The sequence below is a fragment of the Ursus arctos genome, unplaced genomic scaffold (assembly GCF_023065955.2).
Source record: "Ursus arctos isolate Adak ecotype North America unplaced genomic scaffold, UrsArc2.0 scaffold_24, whole genome shotgun sequence".
NCBI classification, from domain to species: domain Eukaryota; kingdom Metazoa; phylum Chordata; class Mammalia; order Carnivora; family Ursidae; genus Ursus; species Ursus arctos.
In genome coordinates, this window is record NW_026622919.1 from 3,482,334 (window position 1) to 3,506,585 (window position 24,252).

Genomic DNA, 24,252 nt, shown 5'->3' on the forward strand with positions numbered 1-24,252 from the left:
AGTCCATCCCAAGTGGGTGGTCTGGAAACCCAGTGTGCTGGCCAGGCTTCCAGGACGGCACTGAGTGTGTGGGTGGTGCGCGCCCCCAGGTCGCTGCGGCCGCATCATCTGGCCTGGAGGACCGGCCCGGGTTAGATGCGGTTGTGGGCTCTTCTCTCTGACGTCTCTCAGGCTCGGCCGTGGCCCTGGACAGCTGGCCTGCTTTGTCCTGCTCGCGTCTGTGGGGTGTTCTCAGGGTGGCTCTTCTGCAGGGCTGAGGCACGTGCCAGTTGGGAGTTCTGGGGCAGCGACCCGAGCCCCCACTCTCTCTCTCAGTTTGCCTGGTGCTGACTGTTGACTCTGACTTCCCAGGAGCTGCTCTCCCTTGGACATCGTCGAGCTAGAGGCCACTGTAGCATCTCCAAGGAAAAAGAAAAAGAAAAAAAGACAGCAGGAGTCACAGCAGGAAGTAGAAGAGAACAAGCACCCTGAAGGCTGCAGGGGCGAGAGGCAGCGGGGCTCTGCTCTCCCTGGGAGCCCGCCCTCCCCGGCTTTGAATGGCAGGCGCCCCGGGGATGGAGCAGGTATGCGGTTTCGAGGAACGGGGGAGCCAGGGGAGCAGGGGGCTTGGCCCAGGGACCCCGTAGGTGTATGTGCTGGAGGGCGGGCCCCCCCGGGGGGGGGGGACACCTGTGCCCCGCCCGGCCGTGCGTCTAGAGGTAGGTGTAGTGCAGGGGGAGGCCTGGGATGAAGACCTCTTACCTCTGCCCTGTGGGTCACAGCTTCGTCATCTGGCAAAGCAGTCGGCTGAAACTACTCCGAGGGCAAAGATATTCTCGGAATATAGTGTTTCTTCTGATTCAAGGCTCCTCTTGCCTAAACTTTCTTGTTTGGGGGAGTCCTGGGCCGTCCTGCCTGGAGTTTTTTTGTGACTCTTGAACTTGAAAGGTCGGGTTCAGAAGTGAACTGTTTTTATAGTTAGGCCTCCCCCCCCCAAGATTTTATGTATTTGAGAGAGAGCACAGCAGAGGGAGCGAGGGAGAAGCAGGCTCCCCGCAGAGCAGGGAACCCAGTGTGGGGCTTCATCCCAGGATGCTGGGATCACGACCTGAGCCAAAGGCAGATGTGTAACCGGCTGAGCCACCCAGGTGCCCAAAGTCGGGCCCTTCTGAAGACAACGTGGTCTTCTGCTGTTGGGGTTCCCAGTGCTTCAGCTATTCGCCGGGCCTTAGGTGCCCATGGCTAAAGTGACTTCTCCTGGATTTGTTTCCTTGAGGGCTGGCCAGGCTCATCTGGGCTCTCCTGATAGTGTGTCCATTAAGCAAAGGGTAGAGAAGATCACCCCTGCTTGGGACGGGGCCCCATGTGGCAACAGATTCTGGGAGGTCTGCTCTGCAGCCTGGGGGTCCAGTTACATTAGTGCTTTGGGGGGTGAACAGGCTGCTGGGGATGGTTTATGTCTGTCAGACTCCTGTTAAATGAGTCTGTGACTGAACATTAATCCCAGGACAAGGGGTGCTTGGGTGGCACAGTTGGTTAAGCATCCAACTCTTAGTTTGGGGCACGGGCCATGATCTCGGGGTCCTAGGATTGAGCCCCACGTTGAGCTCCAGGCTTGGCATGGAGTCTGCTTCGGACGCTCCCTCTCCCCCTCTGCTTCTGCTGTCTCTCTTTCTCTCTCTAATAAATAAATCTTAAAAAAAAAAAATCCCATGACAAAATGGTACTGCTGGGCAATGAGGAGTGTGGCCAATATGTTGGAAGGAAGGCTGCTCGAAGGTGGCAACAGAGCAGGCTGGTGGCGGTCATCAGACTATGGGACTTGCTTTGCTAGCACCTGACCATGTGGAGATGCCGCCCGGGCCTCAGGGCCCACTGCCCGGTGCAGGTGCTAGGGCTGTGGGGGCCCAGCCCCTCCTCTTTGCTCTCCGTCCTAAATATCGGAAGAGTTGGCTCCATGGGGAAGGGCAGTCACAGCCAGGAGATGGAGAGAGCGTTGTGGGTGGCTCTGCATGACCACTGGGCCGGGCTGTGCTGTGGAGTGCAGGGCAAGAGGCTGGAGAGGGCAGCAGGGACTGGCCGTGGGGCATCGCCCTGGAGACCCTGGGTTCGAAGGTCATGGGGTCATTGATAAATTAGAGGCCAGGAGAGCAAGGTCAGGCTCATGCTGAGGGAGAGGAGTCCGTTCTAGCAGTTGTAGATGGTTAGAGGGGACCACGCAGGGGTCGGGACCAAGCAGATGTCATTTCTAGAAGTCTGAGGAGGGTGGTCTGTGCTGTCACCCTCCAGCTATCCTTGGTGGCCAGGCTCTTCCAGGACGCAGCTGGGAGACAGCCTCCCTGGAAGCTGTGGTGACGGTAGCACTTTGTCATGCCCTCCAGTTCCTGCAGCATCTCGTTTCTGGCCGCGTCCCCGTGGGAGGGGTGGGCTCCCCCTGGAGCTCATTCTCGCCCTTACTGCATCAGCCCGAGGCTCACACTGCTGGTTGCAGGCTTTCAGTCTTGTTGGGGGGCGGGGGGGGGTTAGTCTTTTCCAAGGTTGATTTGGATGGTAGCCCCTCTTGAGAAGTAACCAAGTACCTCGTCAGAGGCGAGCGTATGTAAGTATTTCTCTGATCGCAGGGCAGGCGCCGGCTCCTCTTGTGTCCTGGAACAGAGAGAGGGAGTCCGACGTGCTCCAGGAACTGCTCAAGTACTCGTCGGATAAAGCTTACGGGAGGAAAGGTACTGGCTTCAAGAGTGGACTTCTGTCCTGCGGTTCATGGGGCAGCGCGGAAGTCGGAAATGGACCCGCTCTGTCGGGATCCCGGGCGGGGGAGTCACTGGGCTTTACGGACCGGCAGAGCAACGTCAGCTGCGATCCTCCCGGACCTGCCGCCGTTACGCAGAGTCCAGAACCAGTCCCTGCGGGTGGGTTTGCTGTGGCGGGGGTGGACGGGAATCATCCAGCACCGGTGCCGTACGTGCTTAGGCTCAGAGAGAGAACAGGAGACCTTTTTCAGACGACGGTAAGGGTTCGAAAGGAGCTAAACTGGGGGGCTGGTGGTATAGAGCTAGCAGCGTTTGTGCTTAAGGGACAGACCACTGACTGTCCTGCATGCTGGAGACCACCCTGCCCTCCCTCCCTCTTCTCTGCGTGGTCCATTTCACCGGAAGGTGGCACTTGAACATGCCGTGTCAGGAGTAGGCCAGTCTGGGTCGTAAACACCATTCTGGAAGCGAGTGCACAGAGGTGCCGACGCTTGGTGTCTGCTTTGTAGTGTTGACGTGGGGCGGCGAGGTGTCGGCTGTCAGTCAGGATGCCGTTCAGGACAGCAGATGGGCCCGCACGGCCACGGTGATCGACGACTGGGACGAAGAGTTCGATCGAGGGAAGGTACGGGGTACGCTTGCAGCTGGCGTGACGGGGCACTCACGGCGGCCCTGCTGAGGGCTGGGCAGGGAGGCTTCGACCCTTTGGGGCACTTCGAAGTGGCAGCGACATCGTCAAGTGGTCAAGGACAAAGGAAGGCAGGCTACTGGGCTCGGATACCGGCCTGGCCACTGTGGACATTGTGTGGCCCTGGACGAGGCGTTTGTCCCTGTTGCTTTGTTCCTTCGTCAGCAGGGTGGGAACAGTTGGGACACCTCCCTCAGGCCACACTAAGAGTAAGCTGGTTGGTTCTGGAGCAAGTTGAGAATCATGTCTCCTACCCAACAAGCCTTCACAAGGAGCCACAGAGCCCTTTTTGGGAATTGTGATGCCTGGGGTTTCTTCATTTAGGAAAAGAAAGTGAGAAAGTTCAAAAGAGAGAAGAAAAGAACTTACAACGCCTTCCAGAAACTTCAGAGTAGACGGAACTTTTGGTCTGTGACTCATCCAGCTAAGGCTACCAGCCTCAGCTACCGCCGCTGACTTCGCTGCTGTCGAGATGGGTTAGTGTGGGGGAGGTGTAAGGCGTGTGTTCGTGTGCAGCGCGTATATTCATGTGGGGGGTGTGGCTAGTGCATGTGTGTGTGGTGAGGTGTGCCTTAGTGTGGGGTGTGTGGTGAGGTGTACGTTAGTGTGTGTGGTGAGGTGTACGTCAGTGTGTGGCGTACGTGTGGTGAAGTATCGTTAGTGTGTGGTGTGTCTGTGTGTGTGTGGTGAGGTGTTCCTTCGTGTGGTGTGTGGTGAGGTATGCATTAGTTGTGGTGTGTGGTGAGGTGTACGTCAGTGTGTGTGGTGAGGTGAGGTGTACGTCAGTGTGCGGCGTACGCGTGGTGAGGTATCGTTAGTGTGTGGTGTGTGCGTGGTGAGGTATCGTTAGTGTGTGGTGTGTGCGTGGTGAGGTATCGTTAGTGTGTGGTGTGTCTGTGTGCGTGCGGTGAGGTGCTCCTTAGCGTGGTGTGAGGTGAGGTGTACGTCAGTGTGCGGCGTACGCGTGGTGGTGTGTGTTAGCGTGGTGCGTGCATGTGTGCTGTGGAATGTGTAGGGCAGGGTGTTTCAGAGCGCCGTCTAATGTTGCGTGTTGTCCGTGCGGACACGCGCCGCAGGGGTGTGGGTGGGACACCAGGGACTGCCGGCTCATCGGGAGCAATGTTCTGTGCCCCGCAGCCTCTGGAGACGAGGTGTCCTTCCTGGGCCCTGTCCGTCTGAACCGAAGAGCGGCCTTGTCGAGGACCCCGCTGCCCGTCGCCGCCAGGCTCACGGTGTGGGAGGACCGCCCACGCCCCTGGCCTTCGTCGGAGCGGACCTCTGGCGTCGCAGCGCGCACCGCGACAGACCCCACGGTGACGTGTACGACGGGTGGCAGCACACTGGCCGGGAACCTGGACAGCGGTGCGTGTGGTCTGTGGGCGAGCGCGGGAAGATGGCGGCGGCACCCCTCCGGCGCGTCCTCGAGTGCGTGAGTGCCCGCAGGGGGACGGGGTGCGCCGGGCCCCTCGGGAGCCGTCCGTCCCTTGCTGCTGGCGGCCGGCGCTGCCGTCCGGTCCTGCCCCCCTTGTTTCCGCGGGGCAGGGGCTCTGTATGCCTTACGTGTCCCCCTCGGAAAGGCCCCAGGCCGCCCCACGCCGCACGTCTCCCTTTTCCGGAAGCGGGGGGCAGCGCTGCCAGTGCGTCCCTCGCTTGCAAGAGACTCTAGGGCATCTCTGGAGAGCAAAAGGCTCTTGTGGGGTGGGGGCTTGACCCGACGTCGGACGCGTCTGCCTCTGCAGCTGCTGCCGCTGCTGAGGCGGCTGTGCCACGCCTTCCCCCGCCGCTGCTGCGCCCGCCGCGCTTTGTCGAGCTGGTGGTCTTGGGGTAGAATGCTTTTATTTTCCTACGTACTAGAGACGTTCGTTTTGCCCAGGTCTGTGGCTTCCGTTAGCAATATATTTCTTTTCCTTAATATGCAATGCTGGCTTTATTTGCTCAACTTTGTGAGTGCTTTTGAATTTAGATGATTGTATGACTCAAGAAGATCACTTTTTTATCTTGCTCAAGCTGTGCCTGCGAACTCGTAATTTAATAAATATGGGAAACCCTCAGTTAAGGTGACATTTTCCAGAGAACAGACACGTGACCCAGTAGTAGAGGCCGTAGAGGTCAATACGAAAATGACTCCACGGATGTACGTCTCCGCTTCCTCTTCTCTAGAGCGCCACACGGGGAGACGGACTGACGTCTGACAGGGACGTCTGTCCTCCACAGGGGTTCTTCATGGTCTGAGGCCTCCTGATGGCCTGGTCTGGCACCCTTGTGCCACCCGAGCCTTGCCACTTGCTCTGGGGCTGGGGGGAGATCAGAAAAAAGTGTTAGATTTTTCACAGGGCGGGGGTGGGGAGATAGGTTAATTTTCTCAGGTAGGTAGTTCTTTCTGATTTTTCTTCCTGTTCTTACATTTCTCTTTGAAAAAGGTGGGGAGAATAATGATGCCCGTAGCCCGAACTGGGGCTGCCTCTGCTCCCAGCAGGAAGTGAGCAGGGCACTGGCTGCATACGCCGGTCTGGGAGCCTTTGGTCTTTTCTCAGAGGACAGATTTCTCAGTGTTAACCACACCTTGTTCAAAGATGAGGGTCGTCCCCCACCCCCGCCCTACCCCTAGTGCCCTGTGGCTTCGTCATCTGCGCTTCGGGAGGGAAGGCAGGTGCCTTTACGGGCAGGGCGTTTTTTTTCCTCTTTCGGTGTTGACCTTCATTCCTGTACGGCCCTATTTTTCTGTAATGTTCTGTAGTTGAAAAGGGAAGTCATTGTCTGCAGCACAGAGTTTATCTCTTTTCTTGCTCCCTCTTCAAACCAGGCTCTTCCCTTCTCCACTATGTAATCATGAAACCTTTTCCTGAGGAAAACATGCCTGTCGTGTCTTGGGCGGTGCTGAGCACTGGCCTGTCTGCAGCATTTATCACTGTTCGTAGGGGCGAGCCCTTCCCTCCCACACCGGTCATCAGCCAAACTGGGAAGGGAAAGGATGGGCCCAGAAAATCAGTCCAAACTCTAGGGGACATGTAAATATATAAATATATATAAATAACTAAAGCTTTTATAATAGCGGTCACTTGGTTGACTTAGAACGTGGGTATAATTTAACTTTGTGTTGGGGGGGGGTCGCCGCTCCTGGTGGTCCCGTGTGGGCTCAGTCCGCCACGTCCCCGTGCGCTGCGCCCCTGCTCCAAGGGCCGAGGCGCCCCTGATGTTGCCAAGATCCTGGTGCAATAAAACGAGTTTTTGTGAGCCCTGCCTGTGTCTTTGTGTTTTTTCTCTTTGATTTTTAAGAGTTAACATCCTAGTGCCCAGTTCAGATGAAGGGCGCCCTGTGGTGCACTTCCGGGTAACCCATCAGTACGAGGGAAAGTTTGGAGCAGGTCTTCATTGAGGATCAAGAGGAGTAGAGAGATTTGTATTAATAAATACATTCATTTGAATTTAAGAAGATAGAGGAACCCTTTGAAGTGGCCTGCCACTTAGTGGGTGATTCGCAATGAGTACTGTGTTGAGGAGACTTGGAAACCGTATTTCACTGAGGTTTGCTGTTCTCTGAGTTTTTTTAACTGAATAGCGTTTGGATTTCTGCAGGGAAATATGAGAGGGAAATGATAGGTTTTACTAAACTACGAGTTTTCCTCACAGTTGGCAAAAGCAGCACAGGCCTCCAGTTTGAGACCCCCCGAGCTTGGCAGGTGCACAGCCAGGAGCAGGTGTGGCCACGCGCTTAGCGCCTGCATTCAGCCCCTCCTGACCCGAGCAGACGTGCCTGGCTGCGTCTCTGGCCACACGCTGAAGGGCGTGATGAGGAAGACTGGTGTTTGTGGGCCCTGGAACTTGGGGTCCACACAGGAACTTAATTTGGGTTCCTGTGCAATGTTCCAGTCTTGTCAGGCCAGGCCATCTGCTGAGCGGGAGGGTCAGGGTCTGACTGATAACACGCTCTGGAAGTTGGGTGAGGCCGGCAGGAGCAGCAGGTCCTACAGGGATCCCCGTGACCGGGAGGTTCCATTTGGCCAGAGCAGCACCTGTGAGTGGGAGACAGAAGCAAAAGCAGCCCTGGGCAGCGGCAGGTTTCTAGTGGGGGGGGTTCTGTTCCGAATACCCCGTGGATACCGCTGGGCAGGCCCGTTCCGAGTCCTGCTGCTCCTTCCCTTTTTCTTCGGTGTCTCAGCTCCCATCCAGTCGTGCCCCTCAAACCTGGGGACTCTGCCCTGTCACTGTGGGCGCTCGTCCAGACAACAAAGTAGGAACAGGTGAGGCCACACCTGGACCCAGACAAGTGGGGTGCCGGGTGGGGTGTGAGAGTTTGGGGTGGCAAGCCAAGCTCGTGTCCATAGTGTCTGAATCCAGCTGGGCAGTGGTAGGTTGGGGATCCCCCTCAGCCCCGGGCACAGTGGTCATACAGGCAGGACCACAGCCTTCTCGTTGTTTCTTTTCCAAACTTTTCCATTCGATACCGGTGCTGGGTGCACGTGAAGATGAACAAGGCTGCATTTCTCAGGCAGCCTGTGGTCCCTGGGGCAGGACTGGCGGGACTGGCGGCTCTGGGTGGGAACCACAACGAGGGTGTGGCGAGCCCTGCCTTGAGTGGCACCAGCCGGGCTGGGCTCACTTGAGGGTCCGCTGACAAAAGTGAAAGCACAGGGTATGTTTTGGTTGATAATTTCAGCGTGAACCACAATTTGCCGGCCTCTGTATGTTGAGTTCCCACGAGCTCTTAAGTTATTTCCAGCAGTGGTTGACAAGATCTGATTTGGGCTTTAGACTCTGGAGGCTGATGGCAGTGCGTGAAGGCCCAGGAGGTCGAGGGGGAGGGAGAAGACCAGTGAGGATGACAAGTCCACAAACCAGCCAACCATTGCTCAGGCCGGAGCTGAACTTGGTAGAGCAGTTGGGTGGGGTCACCTGGGTATTTGGAGACAGAATTGAGAGGAGAGGCAACAGAAGTGGAAGGTCCAAGGTGGGGGTAAGACAGCCCCTGGCTTGGGTGGGCAGGTGAGTGGCAGGGCCAAACAGTACCAAAGAGGCAGGTGGGGGACAGATCGTCTGCAGCCTGGCAGCCAGGCCTGAGGAATTCGCATGTTACTGGAACGGAACGGAGGGAGAATCACAGGTGTGAGATGTAGGTGAGCTATGAGCTCGGAGCCTTGGGATTCAGAAAAGTCCAGGTGTTTGCCCCCGCCCCGGCCCCCGGGGAGCCAGCTAGGGTCATTGTAGCAACCAACATGCCCTCCAGCCCAAAGGCCAGAGCACCGATCCCTGCCCTGGGTCTTGGTAGTGCGGACAGCCTTGGTGTAGACAGGACATGGCTAGAACGAGCTCTCGGGTGGCACTTGGTAGATGCTGGGCAGTGGGGTTTTCCCCTGGCCCCTCCCTCCAGCCGCCTGAGGGCTTGGAGGGGCCCGGCTGCAGTCTCCCTGCGGGGCGCTGCATCCTGCTCCTCCCTGACCTGTGTCTGGACCAGCTCGCTGCCCATCTGTGAGCTCTGCTTGCCCCTGAGATCTGTTTCTGTCCCAGCCGCTTCAGTGGTGTTCCAAACACTTTGGCCCTCCTCCTTCCTGTGTGCCACTTACTCTTGGCAAATGGTTTCTAATCCCACTACAGGAATCCCCTCCCACGGGGGGGATAAAACAAAACACGAGGAACCACCTTCTCTCCATCTCCATCTGCTCCTTTCTCCCCCTAACCTGATGCTTCCAACACTCGGGCGGCAGAATCAGCGGGGCGAGTTATTTAAGACTAATATGAATGAAACTGGAATCTGGGGGAAAGTCTTGGACATCGGCATTTAAAACCTTTCTGTGTGATTCTCCTGGGCAGCCCGTGTGGAGAAGTGCTATTCCGGTCCCGTGCCTCAAATGAGAGCGAGCGGCAGAATCTCCAGGGATTTGTTCCAACACCCATGTCGCTGGGCCCATACCCCACTCAGTCTGATTCAGCAGGTGGGCTGGGGTCTGAGAGTGTGCCTCTCCCACATGGCAGGGGGAGGGGGGCCGGGGGTTGCTTGTTCTGACCTAATGGTTCTTGTATGGAGTGGTCAGCAGGGGTGGGAGTTTGTTTTTTTTAAATTCCACCTATTTATTTGACAGCACAAGCAGGGGGAGCGGCAGGCAGAGGGCGAGGGAGAAGCCGTCTCCCCATGGAGTAGGGAACCCGAAACGGGGCTCGATCCCAGGACCCCGGGAACATGACCGAGCTGAAGGCAGATCCCCAGCTGACTGAGCCACCCAGACGCCCCAGGGTGGGAGTTTAGGAAGGAAGTCAGGGGTATAGACAGAAGAGTTACCCTCCACCTTCTGTGGGGACTGCCACAGACTATAGACACCAAAAGATGTCCCCGCTCGGTAGGGATGGTACCCCACCTGTGCCCTTGAGGCCAGCCTCTTTTACCCCTCTGGGGATTTGTCTGCCTCCTTCTCTCATGACATGTTCATGTGTCTGCAGTCCTAAAAAAGCTCCTTGTGTCTGTAACCCCCCCCTCCCCAGCCACTGTCTCCCTCAGCCAAGCCTGAGCTTGCTCTCTGCTCCTTTCCCGTGCTCAACTCCATCAATACCTGTCAACTCCGATCAATACATCTCACTGCCTGGTCACCGTAATCCCGCTGAACGGCTTTTCCTGCATATCCTACTGGCAAGTTCTTGGCTCATCATTTATTTGCCCCCTCGTAGCATGTCCCTCTCCTCTGGTGCCCCTCCACGACTGGGGGCCCACCGCCTACCCCATTGCCAAAGCCAGAAACATAGCCACCACCCTGCACACCTCCCTCCCATCGCCCTCCCACAGGCCAGCAGCAAGTCTCTCCCCAACTTCCCGTCGCCACCGCCGCCTGGCTCTCCATTTGAGTTGTCACCGTTTTGTCCTGGCCCCCCCATAATCAGCTCGACCTCCAGTGCACCTCCTTCCTGCTCTGCTCTCCTGGCCCCAGGACAATCTTTCGGGACCGGAAACCCTAGGCAGTCACCCCCGACAAAGGTTTCCCACGCCTGTCGGCCAGCAGGCTCCTGCGTGTAGTCCCGTAGACCGTGCCCGCCTGAAGGCCTCCAGGCAGCCGGCCGACACGGCCCCCGACGCCTCGGGAGCCCGGGGATGGACCTCTGCGAGGGCCCCCGGTCGGGCGTGCTGGCTCTCAACACAGTCGTCCCGGCTTCCCTCGGGGATCGGCGGCTGCGTGCTGCTGCTGCTTTACACACTCAGGGAAGAGCCCGCCTGGGTCAGACTCACTCGTGGCTCCCGGGGAAGGGAGGCCCGCCTGCGGATCCGGGCCCGCGTCCTGACCGGCGCTCCGCCAGGGAGCAGCGTGAGTCTGGGTCAGTGACGTCACCGCTCTGTGGCCAAAGCCCTGGCGACTGCTGTCACCATCACGCCGCATGCCTCCCAGCTCGTCCTCCCTGGTGTTTCTCCCCGTCTGTTTCGTGTCACAGAAGGGCTGTCCCTCAGGCGGGTCCCAGGTGTGTAGGTGGCTCCTGACCGTCGCTGGGCCGGTGTAGAGGGAATTCAGGTGCTTTTATTTAACGAGTGACTTTCCTGGCCGTGGTGGTAAATGAACGCATCCACCTTCATCTTCCCGCGCTAACAGCTGGGATGGTTAAAATGTGCTTTTTTTTTTTTTTTTTAGATTTTATTTATTTATTTGGCAGAGAGGGAGAGACAGCCAGCGAGAGAGGGAACACAAGCAGGGGGAGTGGGAGAGGAAGAAGCAGGCTCCCAGCAGAGGAGCCTGACGCAGGGCTCGATCCCAGAACGCCGGGATCACGCCCTGAGCCGAAGGCAGACGCTTAACCGCTGCGCCACCCAGGCGCCCCTAAAATGTGCTCTTTTGCTCTTACGGTCTGAGAAGTGATCTGTGTTGAACGCACTTTTTCCTCCCCTTTCACATGTCTGCCTCGGTGTCCTGTCTCACGTGGCTGCAGGGAGGTGCTTCCGGTTGGCGGGGACCGGCGGTCACTGTCTCCAGCAGGGCCCAGGAAATCCCTGTCGGCAGAGTGCCCCGGGAAAGTCACTTGAGGGGGTGTCCTGGGTGACTGTACGTCTGGCCTCTGCTGGGAAAACGGGCAGCCCACCCTCCACGGACGTCACTGGCTTGACGTGCTGTGTGTACCGCTTCTTGGTGACGTGGCCCTTCTCCAAGCCCAAGCCCCTGCCCGACGCCCTCGGTGTCACAGGTGAAATCATTCGGGCTGAGTCTGGCGGGAGCTGGGGCGTCAGCCCCCGTTTGAAGCAAGAGCCCGGATCGCGCAGCGCGCGGCCAGATGTGTCTTGGGCGGCGCAGCCGGATACAATCAAGGCCCGTCGCAAACAGATTTGAAGTGCCAGTCACACGGAAGAAATTGCGAGCTTTAGCAAAATCAAATCTGGGGGCTTTCGAAGCAAGACGATGCCCCAATCTCGGCCTGCGTGAGCAATCTGGTCTGCGGTCTCCTCCGTGGGTGAGGCACCCTTTCTCCCCGGTACGCTGCCTCCTGCGGGAGGCCGGGCAAGGCTGCGACGCCAGCTGCTCGGTCCTCTGCCTTGTGTCTGTCGGGGCCACCGGATCGGATGCCTGGCTCAACACCGTTCTGCCCGCTCACCTGGGTTGGATTTTTTTTTTTTTTAAGATTTTATTCATCCATTTGAGAGAGAGTGAGAGAGAGATCGTGAGAGCACAAGCGGGGAGCGGCAGGCAGAGGGAGAAGCAGGCTCCCCGCTGAGCAGGGAGCCCGATGTGGGACTCGATCCCAGGACCCTGAGATCATGACCTGAGCTGAAGGCAGACGCTTCACCGACAGAGCCGCCCAGGCGCCCCTGGGTTGGCTTTTCTACAAGATCCACTGCCCTGCCTTCCGCCTTGGCCTCAGGAGGACCGAGGACTCACGGAGGAGTTGGGCAGGTGTCCCGAACTATTTCTCAGCCCTCAATGTCCCTTCCACCCCCACCTCTGGCCTTGGCAGAGCTCTGAGCAGTGTCTCGTCGGGGAGCAGTTTATGACCCTGTCGGGGGGTGGCCAGAGGGGAGGTCGTGTGTCCTGAGTCTCTCCACGTTCTGTCCTTCACCTTTCTTTCCCTGTCCCTTCAGCACGTGGGGGCGTCAGGTGTTCCCTTTGTGTCCATGCTCACATAGAGAGGGGCGACTGCCCTCCCCTTTCCGGAACAGCCTCCAGCTTGTACCTCCCCCTCAGTGCCCTGCACCGTCCCTCATCCCAAAGGAGACGAGAACCGTAAGGAAATAGACTCGTTTCTCATAGAGAAAGGAACCAGAGAACACGCAAGAGTGAGGAAGAATAGAAAGGTAATCATAAGGTCCCTTAGTGTGGTATCATGTCTAAAGGTCCTCTAAAATTTTTATCTTAAAAATTAATTTAGGGGTGCCTGGGTGGCTCAGTTGGTTACGTGTCCAACTCAGTTTCTGCTTATCATGATCTCAGAGTCGTGAGATCGAGTCCCACGTCAGGCTCTGTGCTCAGCAGGGAGTTTCTCTCCTTCTCCCTCTGCCCTTTCCCCTGCTCTCTCTAAAATAAGTAAATCTTAAAAATAAATAAATAAATTAAGTATATATTTGGTATATGGTATATAATTTAAAAGCTCTGGATTTCCTAGAGCCATGACAAAGCCCCACAAACTGAATGGCTTGAAACAACAGAAATTTATGCTCTCACCCTCTGGAGGCCAGAAGTCTGAGCCCCACAGAAGGTGTTGGCTGAGCTGCGTTCCCTCTGAAGACTTGAGGGCAGAATCCTCCCTTGCCTCTTCCAGCTCCCGGGGGCCCCCAGTGGCCCTTGGCTTGTGGCCGCATCCTTCCAGTCTCTCCGCCACCTTCCCACGACCTTCTCCTCTGTGCGTGTCTGTGTCCAAGTCTCCTTTTCTGACAAAGTTACCAGTCGTTGGATTTGGGCCACTCTCGTGTCTTCATTTTAACTTGATTACAACTGTAAAGAACCGATTTCCAAATAAAATCACAATTGACAAGGTGCTAGGGGTTAGGGTTTTGGGGGACCTGATCCAACCCCTAACAGTATGGAAGGGTATGCAATGAGCGGTCCCTCCCAGTCCTGTTTCTCTGGCAATCAGCTCTCCTCCAGAGGTAGGCATGGCCACCCTGCTAGTGACCATCTGCGGGCCTGGACACGCCCTGAGGGCTGGGCTCTCCCAGGATCCTCTTCATTGCTGTGTTCCCAGAACCTTGAACGGTGCTTGGCACCACACAGGCCCCCGCAACAAATATTTGTTGGACGGCGGAACATGCAAGTATCAATGTCCATTATTACATGTACATATATTTTTACTACAAACGGAAATCTACACCACGGTTCTGTCCTTGTTTTGTTCACTTCATACAGCCTGAGAATCATCTCCTGTTGGTACAGACGGAAATCAGCCTCAATCTCTTTAAAGCCTTTGTAGTAACACCACTGTAACAGAGTAACCTGCCCCCTGTTCAACACAGATTGTTTCTGAAGAAGTTTGAAACACCACAGTATAAGCACAGGAAAAGAAAGTTTTGTGGGTTTTTTTGCTTAAAAACTCTCCTTCATGAATTCTATTTTTTTTTTTAAGATTTTATTTATTTATTTGACAGAGATAGACACAGCCAGCGAGAGCGGGAACACAAGCAGGGGGAGTGGGAGAGGAAGAAGCAGGCTCCCAGCGGAGGAGCCCGATGTGGGACTCGATCCCGGAACGCCGGGATCACGCCCTGAGCCGAAGGCAGACGCTTAACGACTGCGCCACCCAGGCACCCCAATGAACTCTAATTTTTGAGATTATTACGTAAGGCAGGGAGTGGGAGAGGAGCACCAACTCTAAAACGTTGTTAGTGGACCAACCGCTGAGGATGACAGACCACGGGGGAAACGGCATGCATCCAAGGATTTCTGGAGAAACAGCGACGTGGGGAGGAGGTCTGGGTTAGAACCGGCAGACTGGAGGGAGTCCCAGATTGTCCACGGGGGCCCATTGCTCCCGGCTCTCCCTGCCTCCAGCTCTCTCCTCTCCAGGGGCTGAGGACACAGGTGGCCAGCAAAGCCGGCCGGGTGGCTCCCACCCTTCCCTGCAACCTCTGTGAGCCTCGGTTCCCAAATCTGTGGTACAGGGATGACGTCTAAGCGATCCCTCTGAGTCACGACTGTCATCTAACGGAGCGTCTTTGACTGCGACTCCAAGTCAGAAGTACCTGTTATGTCCTTGCATGCGTTCACACACAGTCAAAACAAACGCTATCCTTGTTCCATGTGATAGATGCTGATTTTTCAAAAATTTTATTCTGTCTTCATCTAACAAGGATTGGTGTCTCAGGCGTTGGGGGGCCTTGGGAGTGGGGACCAGTAACGGAATCCAGGAAGGTAAAGGAATGCGTTAGCAGTCAAGTGCTATGCTAATCGCAGTGATTAGCATTCACAGCAGAACCCCTCACTACCTAAGGTGCTAGGTGTGGGAGTTCGGGTAACAGTTTTGGTGTTGAGCGTGAGAATTAACCTGTCATCTGAATGGCTTTCCTTCCTGAGTTTTGGTCACCGAGCAAGAGTTCAGGTGGCGAGGGACACCTGTATCATGCTGTTAGGGGAAGAAAGCCAGCTGGAAAATGCCTTGAATCTCCTGGCGACTCTGGCCTAGAGAGATGTAGGGAACAAAATGGAGGGGGCAGATGGCAGGGAGAGCCTCTGCGCTCCGCTAGGGTGAAGGGAGATGGCCCGGTCAAAGCCTGTCGACTCTGAGAGCATCGAAGTCCAGGCCAAAAGAAGTGAAATGCAGCCGGATCACTGAACACACACACACACACACACACACACACACACACACACACACACACACAGGACATGGACGCGCTGGGGCCAAAATATGACTCCCTGCTGTAATGTCCCCTGTGAAACTAGATCATCTGGCGAAATCAGGGAAGATTAAGCTCACAAATCCACCAGAATCGGCCTTTGAGGAGAGAGTGAACAATTCATACAGAAGAAGCATCTAATTTCTGGAATTATTGGAAAGAAACCCATGGGGGATGTGCCTAAGGAAATAGAGACGATCTTCTTAGGTTTTAGGGGGACACTGAGGTTCTCCACCGAAGGCTGGGTTGGTCACTTTGTGAAATTAAGAGGCATGTTTGTGAATGAGCAATTTTCTTAGAAGAGTGGGCCAACGCTGTACCCCCAACAGGATGTAAAGATTAGGGTTCCTCAGGCTGATATGTTGAAATCCATTTCATCCAACAGAAGTTCCCATCAGCTGTGTAGAGGTTGAGCCGAAGACCGGGACATATCTAGCACTTCAGAGATCAATTCTGGGCAGAAGCCTGGATTTTACAGGCAGAGGCTGTGTTTTGTGGGCAGGAAAATGTCCGGAGGGTTGAGCTCTTTGCCCAGGTCACAAGGCTAATCAGAAGCAGATCTGGAATAAAAGCACAGAGTTTCCTCATTGATTCGTTTTTCTTAAGAGGAAATTACTTTTCTTTGTTGCCTAGAACAATTGAGAAGTCCTGGGAGGCATACTTTAGGGTTGGCCAGTAATGAAACAGGCTGCCGAGAGGGGTCACACCTTCCCTTGATAGAGATATTCCAAGAGAGGTCCTGTCAGCTTTCAGGGACTTTGCCAAGGCCTGGGCTGAGCTCTCCTCCAGCAGCCCCGGGGCCAGCACACCAGGAGGGGCTTGGACCATCCTGTGACCCGAGTGATCCTGAAGTCCCTTTCTGCTGAGGCTCCTGTAATGTTTATGGTGAGCACCAAACCAAGAAAGAGCTTGTGCGTCTGGCAGTAGCTAGCAAAGTGGCATTTTTCTTTAATTTTCCTAAATCAACAACAACAAAAATACATTCACTTGTTCTAAAACAACCAGACAGCGCAGAAAGACCATGACAAAGTAAATACAGAATGAAAAGTAGGTCTCAATCTCCCTTTCTCCCAGTTTGTTCTCCTGAACTTTTTTGTGTATCCTTCCAGGAAAATTGTGTTGCACCAAAGCAACATACATATGCAGCTTTCGTACCTATCAGTGAGTGTTTTAAAGTGGGCGAGTATAAGGCAGTGCATCGGGGACTAACAGACACTGAAACTGTCCATAAAAGTTGTGAGCTATCATTGTGGACAAGCTGGCACTCAGGAAGGAATGCCTCCAGCAGGGAAGTCAGCCAAGACAGGGTTGGAATGGGGGCAGAAGGGCCCACAGGAAGAGTTCTTCACCTTCACCTCCCTTTTGTGACTGATCTCAAGCTGCAGAGTACGTGGATCCCCACGGAGTTCCTGAGGTCGTGCTCTGTGTATGGGTGGGGAGTCACGAGTCATTGGAGGGGGTGCTTGTGGGTTCTGGGCTCTCATCCTACATCACTGGGATTTTCCTTTTTGTCACCGAGAAAACAGCCTCCAAATTTCTGAGTGTCTCATTTGATCCCTTGGTGGTTTTTTTTTTTTTTTCCTGTCTTTTGAGCAATTACTTTAAAAGGTCAGGTAGGCACGCAGTTCGGTGGGTGGGGTTTAGCATGGTAATGTTTGGGAGATATCCGGGAGAGAGGGCACTGCCTGGTCCTGCCTCAGCTCTATATGTGCCCTGGCCCCTGGACCTCCTGGGCTTCAGTTTCTTTGTCTGAGAGCTCTCAGGAGAGGCTGTCCTGCAAGGGTCTTTCCAGTTCACTCTCGTGTCCCCTCACTGGCTGATGCAAGCAGATACCTGTTAAGGAGGACAGCACCTGGATAGCAGAGGTCTCCAACCTTCAGGTGCGGAGCTGCTGCCTTAGCTCGGCACAGGGCAGCTCACTTTACCAGTGACAGGGGGACTGGTAAGCCTAGTGCAGGCAAATAAAACCTGCAGAGAACAGTCTAGAAACGTGTGGATTCAGAGATGATGAATCAGGGTCACGAAAATCCTGAAGTGCTGGGAGATGAGGTGCCTCCCTTTGAAACTTGATCCAGGAAAATTCAGGGGACTCATTAAGGGATGTATAAAAGCACTGAAGTCAGGACACTCATGCGGCTGAGGTTTAGATCACAGAAGAAAATGAATTCAAATGCTCTTCGGCCTCTGGCCAAGGACAGGGCCCTCCCTGGCGAGCCGGGGCCGGCATGACCTTTGAGGCTGACGTCAGCGAGGACCACCCTGCCCTTCAGTGGCCGGACACGACCTTGGGCCCGTGGGCGGCTTCCCGCCGGCTGTGGGCCGGGCCGCCGCGCCGCCCTTGCGAAACCCGAAACGGTGGGGGCCCGCGGGGGCGGAGGGGCGGGGCCATGGGCCCGGGGGGCGGGGCCCGGGGCGGGAGCACGTGCGCAGGCGCGGGCTGGAATTGGCGGCGTGCCCGGAGATGCGCGAGCGTGGGCGGCGGGCGGGTCCTCGGGCCCCGGGGGCGGGTCCTGCGCGTGTGCGCGTGCGCAGGCGCGGGCCCGGGTTTGGCAGCGTGCCGGGAGGTGCGCGCGCGTGGGCGGCGGGCGGGATCTCGGGCCCGGGGGGCGGAGCCTGGGCGGGCGCGCGTGCGCAGGCGCGTGCGGGCGGCGGCCGCGTGCCGGGGCGCGCGCGGGCGGCGGGCGGGGCGCCCCGCGGGTGGCGAGGGGCCGGCGGCGGCGGCGGCGGCGCGGCCGGGGGCGGGGCTCCGAGCCGGGACGAGGCGCGCGGGGCCAGGCGCGGCGGGACGCGAGGAGCGAGCGGAGGACCCGGCGCACAGCCCGGCGCCGGCACCATGGAGGAGGACGACAGCTACGGTCAGTACGGCCCGCGGCGCGGCGGTGCGGGCGCCCCCACCCGCGCTTCCTGCCGTGTCCTCCCGGGCGCCTGAGGCGGCTCGGGCGGCTGGCGCTTCGCGGGGCAGGCGGTGCGGGACGCGAGCCCAGGGCGTCCGGCCGGGGCCGGGGCCGGGGGCCGGGGGCCGGGGCCGGGGCGGTGAGGACCGGGGCCGGGAACCGAGGGCAGCGGGGACCGGGGCCGGGGACCTGGGGCCGGACGGGGCGGGGGCCGGGGGTCGCGCGGTGCCGCCCGAGCGCCCTGCGGCCCCGTCCGCGGCCCCCTCGTTTCGGGCCTCGGTGCGGTCCGCAAGTTGTGTGCCGGGTCCGCTTCTTTGTTCGCGAGCGAGGAGCACGCACGGCGGGCCACCCCGAAGCGCATGGGCTTCCCCGGCGGCGCGGCGGCGACGGCGGCTGAGCTGCGGGGACCAGGGCGCCGTCGGGCGGGCGCTGGCCCCGCTGCCGGCCACCGTCTCCCCGGCGAGCGGTGCCGGGCCCCCCCTCTGGCCGCGCGTCGGGGACACCCAAGTTTGCTTTCCCGTCCCACCTGACAGTTCCTGAATCCCCCTCCTGCTAACCTTATCCCCAGAACTGGTGGCCGTCAGCCAGGACATTCCTCCCTCCAAGCGCTCGAAACTGCAGGGCTCGCCAGAGGTTATTTTGAAATGCTTTTAGTTAATTTATTAACATTGTATTCATGCGGAATTTGAGAATGGCAGCTCGAACAGGGGGTGAAACTTCTGTGGGTTGGGAGCAGCCTGGGGTACAGCAGAGTTTAACGTGCTCGGGTGGCTGCGTGGATCCGTTCCTGGCGTCTTAACTGAGGCAGGTCTTATTTCTTCTTTTTATGCACAAGTAAGTCATTGTGGAACTGTGGACGGGGAAGAGGTGGCTTTGTGACCTGCAACTTGACCCTGCGCCGAGCACGCGGGAGTGTGCAGCTGCTCTCAAGACCCGCTGGCAGCCTGAAGTGCAGAGCGCCTTAGGGATGGCGACTGTCAGATGTCCACTAGTTACCTTCCAAGTAAAAAAGCCTTATGTGCTTTCCTTTTGTGATTGAAAAAAAAAAAAAAAAATCACCTCCGGGCTGGTCCCAGAGGGTTTTCATCCCCTCCATACCTCTTGGCACTACCTCGCCCAGCTTTGCCTGCTGCTATTTTGTCTACCTTCTCTTGCCATTTAATGTCGGGCCTCACGGTCCTGCCAGGCTTTCTTCTTGCCCTTTGCTAGTGTTTGTACCCACCAGGCGAGGCAGGAAGCTCTTGGTCTGGTTGCTTTTAATACAGTGACTGCTTTGCCAACAGGCATGACATGAATTTGTACTTGGAAGGGGTAAATGGAAGCGGGTGCATTCGTGTCCCAAGGCAGCTGTAACAGATTAGCACAAACTCGATGGCTCAAAACAGCATATAAATTTATGATTGTATAGTTTTGGAGGTCGGAAGTCCAAATGTGGTCTCACTGGGCTCAAGGTGTTTGCAGGGCTGCGTTCCTTTTTGCGGGTCCTAGGGGAGTAGCCATTTCCTTGCCTTTTTCAGCTTCTAGGGGCTACCTTAATTCCGTGGCTCGGCCACCTTCCATCTTCAAAGCCAGCAGGTAGCCCCTTCTCATTTCTCTCTGACCTCTGCTTCTTGTTAGGACCCATGATTACGTGGGACCCACCAGGATGATCCAACAAAACCACCTTAGCTCTGCAGGGGTAATCCCGCTTTTGCCACATAGGGTAACGTAGTCGTGGGTTCTGGAGATGAGGTCATGGACATCTTTGGGGCCGATATTCTGCTGACCACACATAAAGATGAGAAAGAAGTTTATTCTCCCCCTTATACAGTTAAAAGCGTCATCTTCTTTGTATTTTGGAGGAACCAAGAAGGTTGAATTAAAAAGGCTCCCCACTCATAGCGTTCACCACACAAAAAGCACCTAATAGCTTAAGATGGTCATACGGAGAATAAGATTCTCAGTTCTTTAAGGTTTCCCCAGTCTCCAGAGCTGTCCATTTCCCTCGTAGGTTTTATAGTGACTCTACCTTGAGGGATAAGACAGCTATTCCTGTAACACATTTCAAAAGCAGTTGTGTGCTGTGGACTCCTCAAGCACGTGGACTCCCCGCCCAGATGCTCCCTCAGAAGCTGGAACCTCTGTTGTGTCGTGAGTTAGCCTAGGACACCACCACTGTTCTTAACCCTGTGTCTTTGGGGAGGTGATTGTGATTTCCTAGCTGCCATTTTGGCCTAAAAAACTTTTGGAACAGACCTCATTTATAATATGCTGAAGAAAGAGAGTGAGTTTTAAGAGTTTTCCTGTTCCCATTACAGAGAACTTCAAAAACCAACAGAACAGCCTTTCTTGACTGCAGACTCTTTGGTGTTCTGTAAACCCAGTGACTGCACCATTGAATTCAGAAGCCCTTCCTCTCGTAGATACTCTCTGTAATACCAGATTGTTAAATCAGAGGTTCTTAACTCCCTAGACAGGTGCAGCGTGCTTCGCCCCGCACGTGTGACGTGACATACTGGACTGTGAAAACCTGTGGCGGGGGAGTGGGGAGGACAGTTAAACACAAGTCCTTTTCAAGCTTAGTTTTCTTTGAAAAATGTGGAATTAGTGATTTTCCAGACATTTGAAGAAAGATGTTCCTATTGCTTGTGGCAGTTTCTTTCTAAATGCTGTGAAATAATTGGGACTTTTAAATAAAAAGACTCACATAATCTTCTTAGGTCACTATTCTTCCTGGACTTCACAGTTCTCTTCATAGAAGGAAGAGGTATTTTTGCCTTCATAGAGTATCCTGCCCAAGAAAAGACTCTGTGACCACTCGCCTTGGTGACTTTTGAAATCGTGCACACATTTTTCACCTGCAGACTGCCTCGTCATGGGTCTCTGAAGCCCTTCGGAAGTTGTCCACCTCTCTTGGGACAGGCTGTGAGGTAGAGATGGGCAGGGCCATCGGTAGTGACATTGGAAGTGTTAGTGGTGATGATTCTGCATCACAACTCTGACAAGATCATCAAATTTCTGAGCATAGGTTCTTCAGATCTCTGAACTTGCGGTGCCGTTTATGGCCTTTACTTCTCGAACATAGCTTCTACTCCTCTCACTTTTTATGAGCTTCAGACTTGTCCCTAGTCTGGACATGAGGGAGAATTGGCCTTTAAGAAGGAAGCTTCTCTGTGAAGGCGTGGAGATGTTGCTCTTAGCCAGGGCACGACTTCCGCCATCAGAAGATGAAATGAGGCGTGGGCAGCGGCGGGCACGGTTGCTGCTGCGGGATGGTGAGTGGGGCCCGCTGCGTGCGGGGGAGATGGGCTGTTTCATCTTTGTGCCTCCAGAGCAAGCATGGGGCCTGGTCCCCGGTAGAAGCAGCTCAGCAGCTGTTGAGGGAATAATAGATGGAACCAGGTTCCATGTGGCAAAAGTTAATATTCGGTGATTGCGTTTTTGTCTTCAGCTCTCCATCCCAAACAGAAACAAGAACACTCTTCTGTACATGTCTGACCGAATGCCAAACCAATTTTCCTCGTTCTTCAGTGATATTGATGTCTTTCAGTGTTCTCGAATTTAGTTATACACTTAGCGGTCTGCTTTTATGGAAAATAATACAATTATGAAGTCAGGGTTTTCTTAGAAAATCTGGAACATAAGGTTAGCATAATTATACATTTTGTGGTCTTTAAGGTAGAGTTCCAGGGGTGATATTAACATGTCAGAGGGGATAAACAGTTTTAGAATTCTTGATGCATGGTGCCGATTTGCTTTCCAGAAGGGTTGTACCGGTTTAGCCTGTGCTTAGCCATGTGTGGGGTTACACGCTTGAGTATCACTGTGGATATGGCACTGGTGAGGATTTGCATTTGAAAGCTTTTTTTTTTTTTAAACGAACCTAATGGTTACAAAATGGCACCTCATTAAATCTATTGATCACCAGCTAGGTTGAAAAAATTTCTTTCCGTATTTGTGTATTATGGACCTGCCTGTTCATGTGGGATGTTGGTTTCTTTATTTACTTGACTGAGATTAACTCTTTTTTTTATGGCCTCGAACAAATCAAATGACTGTTTTTCTCACTCTGATATTTTCAGGATGGGGAAAATATATATTCAGTCTGACTGGGGTTGGGGTGAGATTTTGACCAATCGTAGTAGTCACCTGTTTATCTCTCTTTAATTTTTCTCTTGAAGATTGATGATCTCTCAACCCATATATTGTCTTCTGGCCGAATACGGATGTTTCCTTTAGAGGAGAGTTGTGACTTAGGTAGCTCTTCCTGGTCTGGGTTATACTGATAAATGGGTCAGTCTGTGGGGTCTTAAGGCTCTTACCTGCTCCTTTCTAAATGTCTCCCATAGCAATGAAAAACAATCTTGCCAAATAGATGATTTCTTATGTGTTTCATGCATTCAAGATCAGATAGTTCTATAGAAAGAACCAGAAGGACGGTGCCTTCTGGTTTCAAGGTTGAGAGCACACATACAGGTCGCTCTGCCAGGGAGAGGCAAATGTGTGTGTGGGGGGGCTGGACAGTGAGGCATAGGTTGGAGCTTCAGCTTGGAGTCCACCCCGCCCCCGCCCCCCCAAGGCCTGTCCGCCCCTTTCCTGCTTACCCTCCCACATGAGAGCTTGGACAGTAGGCTCCTGAGGAAGAGTACTTTGCCTGAACCTGTCCGTTTGCTTTGTTGCCACACTGCTTGATTGTCTCTCTAATTATTGTTGCTTAGTTTCAGTTGCAATAATAGAGGCATGGAGGAGGTGGAAAATTATTTAGAAATGTTCAAGAAGTGAATCCCACATCCTCTGAAACTGCTGGTAATGTTGTTTTGCCTCTCTCTTTGCATTGACTAAAAAAACGTAAGATGGGTTGAGGCTGTGTAGGGGATTTTTGTTACTGTTCGTTATCCAGGATGCTGTGACAGTCTCTGTTTTTGTGTCGCTGAGGTGGTTATGAGTTGCATTCTGTGCCTTCTGGCTCCTGTAACAAGGGTCAGGACATGACCTTCCTTATCAGAGTCTTTTCCTGTTTTTCACTTTTTTTTTTCTTTTTAGAGTCTTCAAGATTTTTATTTCAGAAGAGTGCTTTTCTCTGGCATTGTTACAGTCCATATTGTAATTATTACCGTTGGGTATGAATGATGAAATTGATATGATGCTGTTAAAAACCTTTCCTCTTCAGTAGTGCTGTCGTGGGCTTGGTGTCGGCGGGCCGTGTGTCCGTGCGGTCAACAGGCGTGTGCAGCCACTCTGCACCACGTGGCCCCTGTTGTCGGGGATGCTTTGAGCCTAGAAGACAGATGTGGCGGCAGGCTATGAGGGCGAGGGTCAGAGTGGATGTGGCAGGTGTCTACGTGAAAACCCTAGGTGAGCAGGGGGAGCAGTCCTGCCTGGAGTTGGGACGGAACCGATTGGACAGAGGACAGTTTCCAGAACTGGAGTTTGGAAGCTCAGTTGGTAACTAGGTGAATATGACGGAGAAATACATTTCAGGCAGAGGGAGTGAGCCAGGGCCAGCAGGGGAGGCGACCTGGTCCCCTGGGGAGCTGCGTGGTTCTCTGTGCTTGGAGACTAGGAGGCCAGAGACAGGCTCTAGGGAGGAGGACAGAGTCATGGAGGGCTTCTGTACGTTACCAAGGACTGGTCTCTGAGCCACAAGGAGCCTAGGGGGTTGAACTGGGATATTTCATGATGATTATTTTGCATTTTAGAAAGATCCCAGTGCCTGGTGTGGTTCCCATGGGCAATGGGGAGACCCGTAGGGAGCCGTTGCAAGCATCCTGGTGAGCTGGAGGAGGAGGGCCTGGTGGAGGCAACAGGAGTGGGCCAGAGGGAGCGGTAACTCCAAGACACGTCAAGGACCTAAAAGCATGGAGTTGGTTACCAGGATTTGGGAGAGATAAGCAGGGTTCCAGATGATGCCAGGTTGCTGTCTCAGATGACTGCTTGGGGAGGGTCTCCAATTGAATGCAGGTGCTTAGTTTTAGACACACTGAGTGGAGCTTGGGGGTGTTAGAGACCATCCCCTGAGAGAGGTCCACTTAGACAGTTGAATTTGTCGCTGGAACCCAAGAACTTAGCAGCACACGAATGGGAGTAGAGCCCAGGGGAGATCTCATGCTGACTGAGAAGAGGACCAAGGGTGTTGTCCTGGGCACGGCCTCTTGCCCCCCATTGAAGGGCTGG

At 55.0% G+C, this 24,252-nt stretch overlaps 2 protein-coding genes across 4 annotated transcripts in view; both read left to right on the top strand.

The window, feature by feature from the left end:
* The window catches only part of USP36 (ubiquitin specific peptidase 36), a 37,215-nt gene extending 30,564 nt beyond the window's left edge, over positions 1 to 6,651 (top strand). For both annotated transcript variants that reach the window (XM_048211969.2, XM_026484001.4), the window contains exons 17-21: positions 352 to 563; positions 2,601 to 2,702; positions 3,239 to 3,354; positions 3,742 to 3,893; positions 4,555 to 6,651. In XM_048211969.2, coding sequence (XP_048067926.2) covers positions 352 to 563; positions 2,601 to 2,702; positions 3,239 to 3,354; positions 3,742 to 3,873 — 562 coding nt within the window. In that variant the 3' untranslated portion in view covers positions 3,874 to 3,893; positions 4,555 to 6,651. The remainder of the gene's footprint in view (positions 1 to 351; positions 564 to 2,600; positions 2,703 to 3,238; positions 3,355 to 3,741; positions 3,894 to 4,554) is intronic.
* An 11,298-nt stretch (positions 6,652 to 17,949) lies between these two features.
* The window catches only part of CYTH1 (cytohesin 1), a 77,729-nt gene continuing 71,426 nt past the window's right edge, over positions 17,950 to 24,252 (top strand). The window contains exon 1 of one of the 2 annotated variants that reach the window (XM_048226692.2): positions 17,950 to 18,060. In XM_048226692.2, the coding sequence (XP_048082649.1) occupies positions 18,039 to 18,060 (22 nt within the window). In that variant the 5' untranslated portion in view covers positions 17,950 to 18,038. Of the gene's footprint in view, positions 18,061 to 18,934; positions 19,103 to 24,252 lie in introns of those variants that run through there. The other variant, XM_048226691.2, reaches the window with a different exon arrangement.